We start from the raw sequence: 6,000 nt of genomic DNA on the forward strand, positions 1-6,000 counted from the left end.
GGGACACTATAGTCACAAGAACAACTACAGCTTATTGTATTTGTTCTGGTGAGTAGAATCAGTCCCTTCAGGCTTTTTGATGTAAACACTGTCTTTTCAGAGAAAAGGCAGTGCTTACATTACAGCCTAGGAATATTTTTAATAGCCACTTCTCAGATGGCTGCTAAAGGTGCTTCCTGGGACTGCCATTAAGTATCTCCTCCCTCTGCATGCAGACACTGAAGTTTCTTCATAGAGATGAATTGATTCAACGCATCTCTGTGACAAGATGCTGATTGGCCAGGGCCGTGTTTGACTTGTGCTGGCTCTGCCCCTGATCTGCCTCCTTGACCATCTAAGCCAATCCTATGGCAAATCATTGTGACTGGCTTTCAGAATCACTTTTGATTATGTCAGCTGTATGCAGGCTGATCAGGGTCAGAGGCAGCAGCTGTAGATTTGAATACAAGTAAGATTTTACTATATTTAGTTAGGGGAGGGGGGGCTTATATGCATTTGAAATGTAACATTTGTCAAATTAAGGAAGGGCACCTCTAAATAAATAAATACTGTCATGGGTTGCAGAGTCTCTTAGTATCCCTTGGTCGACGTTTCTCTAATCTTCCCCCCCCACCCCCGGTCCTGGATTCAGCTACAGCATACAGTGATTCTAGCCCTCTGGAATATTGTAAAATTCCCCAATATAGTGGACAAGACCATCGTATTGGGTAAAACAAGAGAACTGTTTATTTCAGAGAAAAACACATGCACTTATGCAAAGGCCCCATGCAAAGGGTTTCCAACCCAACCCCACAGGTCAATCCCTCCCATGATTCTTTGTGCCTGAGAGGCAATTCAGTCCCCTCTCAGGTACAGAGAAATCATTTTACAGAAAAAAATACCATATTCTAAACCACTCCAAAAATACATTTACAAAGGGGGCTAATTTGATTGCATGGGCGGTCGGAAACTTACAACCCAAATTCCTCTTTGAAGCTGGGACCCCCTGTCCCTTCAGAGCAATCTCTGGTTACATCAACACAGCCCTTTGTTGTAGCAGATAGACTTGCTGACTCCCACATCAGGTGGTCACTCAGTGCAGCATTTCTTGATTTACACACAGAATACATTCCACACCTACTATATTCTACAGTCTATAGACCTGCTGCCCCCCTTTGTTGACCCACAGCTGCATATAGATACACACACTGCTCTATGTAGAATACAGGCATTCAACACAGTGACATCTAGACACTTGGAAACAGTCACAAAAATGGTGATGCAAGCCATGCAAATAAGGCCATCCAGGGAATGCTTGTTTTGGTGGTTAACAGCAAGGGGTGGTCGGTGAGTACAGGGTGTTAACAAGAGAGACCACAAAGAATCTGTTCGGTAATAGAACAAAAGGGAACAATTCTATTTGAATGCAGGGAGACCTTATACGATACAAAGTGCACTTAAGGAAACCTGTACGAGAAGTCCCATCTCCCGTGACATGCAGAGCATGAGGACGTCCAGTGCCAGATACCCGACCAAAGGTCAGTTTCAATCCAGGAAGCGCCTCCAGTGGTTTCTCAGGAACTGCAATGTTTAACATTGCACCACTAAGGGCAATAGGGACACAGTACCCAGACCACTTCAATGAGCTAAAGTGGTCTGGGTGTCCCTTGTCCGTTTAAGTATTTTGCCTGTGCCTGTGCCCACATTTTTTATGCGTTTTTAAAGAATTGTGATTTCCTGAACTTGAACTCAACTGTTTGAATGAGATGACCCACTGTGATGTCATACTGCAAGCTCCTTTCAGGGTACATACTTTGCCAGTTCTGTCAATACATGTATGAATGATACACCTCCCCCACATACACAAACACACAAAATACATTTATGAAATTGTTCTGTTTTTAAAAGTGGACACCAGTGGAACCAGCAAGCACATCCCACTGTGACTCCTCCCTTTTAAAATTTTGCATCACTTTTGAGAACAGAACACGTTGATAAATAACCCTTAACATGTATAAATTATCATTGTAAATTAAGCAATATTGAAGAAAAACAAAAAAATGAACTGTTATCAAAATATTCAAATATAGTTACATACCTTAAATGTCTCATATATGTAGGAACTAAATTAGGTTTTAACCCAATACGAACTCCCTCATGCTGTACTAACGGTACCCCTAACCGTATGCTTTCACTAACTCTAGCTGTATGTTTACTCTAACCTTACTCGTGAGCTGAACTGTACACCATCCCTCACCTGAAACCAGCATTAAACCTTACACTTAATCTTAAAGAAACACTCTGCTAATATCAGTACTGATCTCAGCAGATGGTTTAATTAGTTAAAACAGTAAAGTGGTCTGTCACCGCCATCTACTGGATGTTTTCAACATTACAGGAATATTTCCTAATAATGATGAAACCATGACTGAACTCAATCTGCTCAGTCTACTCAACTGTGTTGTTTTCGATGCATTTAAATGGCATTATGCAGTTCTCACTTTGAGAGCAGCATACAGTTCACCAGTCAGCCTGGGTCCGCTAAAAATGACACCAGCCGACAGAGGGGAGTCCCAGGTATAAATTGATGTGGGGTTCTCTGGTGAGTGCAGAGATTTTAACCCTGCTCACACCCCATTGCAGCAATGGGCATTTAAATCCCCATTTAAAGGTCTGTATGCAACTATCACTGTGAACACTGCATACAGCTCATCTGTTTGTCTGGGGCCACTAAAAGGCTCCAGCAGATAGAGAGGAGCCCCCAGGTATTGATTCGTACTTGGGACATGTCAATACGTCCTAATGTTATTAAAGCCCAGTAGTATGGACATAATGATAAGTCGGAACGATATGAAAGTGTTACATAAGTATATGAATGGTACTCTGTTATAGCTGTATACTGATTAAAGACTGTATTTCAATACCATTAAGTGCTCCTGAATATGCTAGCATTATAACTGAAATTTTATTAGAACTCTCAAGTATATGTAACGTGTATGTCACATGAAAAAGAACTGCGATGATCAATAAAGCATAAAATAGTCTCCATGTTATATATTTTAGCAGTTTCAAACATTTAAATAACACGTTTAGACAGTTCTTTTGGGATTCTTGTGGATAATGTACTTTTTTTTTTTTCCTTTAGTAGAAAGCTGTTTTAAAAAGTGTCTTTGAGTCTAGCTTTGCAGTGCATGTATGACCAATTATTGACTTTCTTTTCAATAAGGATAACGCTATTGTCCCAGCATATATCACTCTATCTAAGCTACATTGTGTGTTGTCTTTTTTGCCCCCTATATTCATGCATTTACCTGTCCTTGTTCAACTGCGTCTTGTCTCTGTCTTTTCTCTCTCTTACCTCATCCACAGTGGCCGTTCCAGACCATGAGCCCGTACCAATAGGAGATTAGGTACGGAAGGTGGACAATAACCCCTGATTTAGTCTCGTTCCTATTATTCCCATGGGTAGTTTGAATGATGTCTTATTTTACCTGGATTTGTATTCTTATGTTCTTTTTCTTTAGTAGTGTCTCTGAAAAAATATTAAAATCTCAATATCTATAGACGGATATGAGGGTCTTCTAATTGGGAACATCAACATTTTGAGATACGTGCCATTTGGCTCAAGCCTAGTCAATGGAAAGTTGCTATACTTGTCTCTCTCCCTACTTTTCTTTGAACTTTGTTAACCTATTCCCATTCTTCTTACTATTATTGTCATTAGTTGTGTTTCTTAACTCCTACTATTTTTTTTAGATGTCTGTTATCCTGCTGCCCCTGGACAGAAAGCAAAGCACCCATGCCATGGGTCAGATACCTGCATTTCTCTAAAGGAGGTGGGTGACAAGCAAAGCCGGCTGGGAACTCTGGATGTGTAGTAGCCTCTTACCCCAACAAACTTGCTGCTTATAATGTGGACACTTTACCCCACAAATCACCAAGAGAGGCTCCCACCACCCTACCGTCACTCAGGACACCCCACAGATTGCTCCTGGTGCCAGCCGTCCCACCTTCTTCACAATGTTTCACATCCCGTGCACCAGGAAGTGTAATGATGTACCTGTATCACAGCAGAAAGGGGTGGCTGGTACCACTGCTGTATATTCTGTTTGTATTTGGCCCGTGATGTATATATTCTGTGTATAGACGTATGGCCAAGGTAGCACTATTCCGTTCGTTTCCCAGACTGTATATATATATCAAAGGGATGATGGCACTAACACGAACGTGCCTGTTTAGCAATAGTGAACTGGCTGGGACTGTTGCTCTCCATGTGCATATTCTGTGTAGTCATGGGGCATCGGCTGGCACTGCCCATTTGGGACCAAACAAGGTGGGAGCTTAGTTCTGTATCTGTGAGGAAGTATGGGGGTCAAAGTGGACGCATGTATGTAAAGTACAGGGGAGGTAAAGATGTAATATTATTTGTTTTATGGAATGATGCGAGACTGACCACAGAAGAGTGTGCAATATCCACTCTGGGATTTAAACTCCCAGTGAGCTTTTAATAGCAAATGATGAAACCAGCCGGGGCTGTACCAGTGTGAAACTGGTCGATGAAGATCTGTGTTGGTGTGCCCCAGAAACTTGACTGTATGATTGATTTCTGGTAATGGAAGGGGTGGGGGGGGGGGCCTATGCATGTGTTATGTAAACAAAGATGGACAGAATAGTGTGCCTGTTCTGTGTAACAAGAGGGGCAAGGAGCCTAGTACCGCTTGTGCTTTAGCAGTTCAAGGGAGGTGGTGCAGACTGTTGTATAAATTAATTAATTGCTTTGTTCATAGAATCCTCACTTCACAGCCTCATTGTCCTGGGAGGCTCTTCCAAGCAATGTGACATTTAAACAGTAGATCATCCCAAAAATAGCCCGTCTGCTCTACTGAAGTCTTACTAGCTGTTGCCTGCACTTCTGATTATTTGTCCCTTCCACTAGTCTGATAGGGCTGACAGACCCAGAGACGCTTTTCTTCTGATCCACTTGGGTTCATGATAATAAAAACATCCTGATGAGGCAATGAGAGGATTAAGCAGGAGTGAGGTACCCGACCTGAAGCTAAGGGTGCACAACTTTCAGGATAATAAGTGTAGGTGGTCGACAAATGGGGTCTCAGCTGTTCAAGGCCTGATCTGATCAGGTATCATTTAGAATGTAAGGTTGTAAGAATATCACCACATTAAACAGAAATCACACATATTTATTTGGTGGTCGTTGTTATTGTAAAAACTAAAAAGTGGAACACTTACCCTGCCTCTGCCCTCTCTTAGACCATTCAGACAGGATCCCCCAATGTCACATACACTTTAGGACAGAGGTGCCCAAAAGGTAGGTCCCCAGATGCTGTAGAACTACAACTCTCACACACTTTGCACAGTTTTAGAATTACAAAGCATCATGGAGGCTGTAGTGTTAACACATCTGGGGTTCTACCTCCTGGGTACCCCTGCTTTAGGGTTTATTCACTAAAGATGGATTTGTGCCATTTTTACAACTGAAAAATAAACTTAAATGATGAAAGTAAACATCCGAAAAATGGCTCTAGCTCAACAGAGATTTTTGTCCAAGTTTCCAATTATATATCAATTGTCAAAAGGGTGTTTTCAACTTTCCCCAATTCATAATTCAGCAAATAAACCCTGTGACCGTATTGTCTCTTGTCTATCCTCCAACATAAAAATGTGATTGGGAGGGGAGAAAAGGCAATGGGTAAGAGTACATTGATGCCGAATTCCAAATTCAGGGAAATGTAAAATAATATAAATCATTAGCATTTACAAGTCTGTTTTTCTTTATACTTCATGATTAGGCAAATCACTACTACTAGTGAATGGGTTAGTCACATGGGGTGTAGGTGTAGAAATTCGAGGTAGATGCTTATGGCTTTGACCATCCAAGAATAAGTGATGGGTATTAAAGAACATTATTACAATGCAGATTTTTGGCTGGAGATAAACAATACATGTAATTATTTGTATTGGTGAACTTTCCTGCACGGTTTATTGTGAACATGGTTCAATTTA

General features: G+C 41.3%; 1 protein-coding gene across 6 annotated transcripts in view; it reads left to right on the forward strand.

Moving 5' to 3' along the window:
- RNF157 (ring finger protein 157) overlaps window positions 1-5,627 on the forward strand; it is a 55,149-nt gene extending 49,522 nt beyond the window's left edge. For 3 of the 6 annotated variants that reach the window (XM_063459017.1, XM_063459018.1, XM_063459016.1), the window contains exon 20: window positions 3,736-5,627. In XM_063459017.1, coding sequence (XP_063315087.1) covers window positions 3,736-3,857 — 122 coding nt within the window. In that variant the 3' untranslated portion in view covers window positions 3,858-5,627. Of the gene's footprint in view, window positions 1-3,348; window positions 3,390-3,735 lie in introns of those variants that run through there. The other 3 variants (XM_063459019.1, XM_063459021.1, XM_063459020.1) reach the window with 3 other exon arrangements.
- Window positions 5,628-6,000: the final 373 nt, after the last annotated feature.

Source organism: Pelobates fuscus, chromosome 6 (genome assembly GCF_036172605.1).
Source record: "Pelobates fuscus isolate aPelFus1 chromosome 6, aPelFus1.pri, whole genome shotgun sequence".
NCBI lineage: Eukaryota > Metazoa > Chordata > Amphibia > Anura > Pelobatidae > Pelobates > Pelobates fuscus.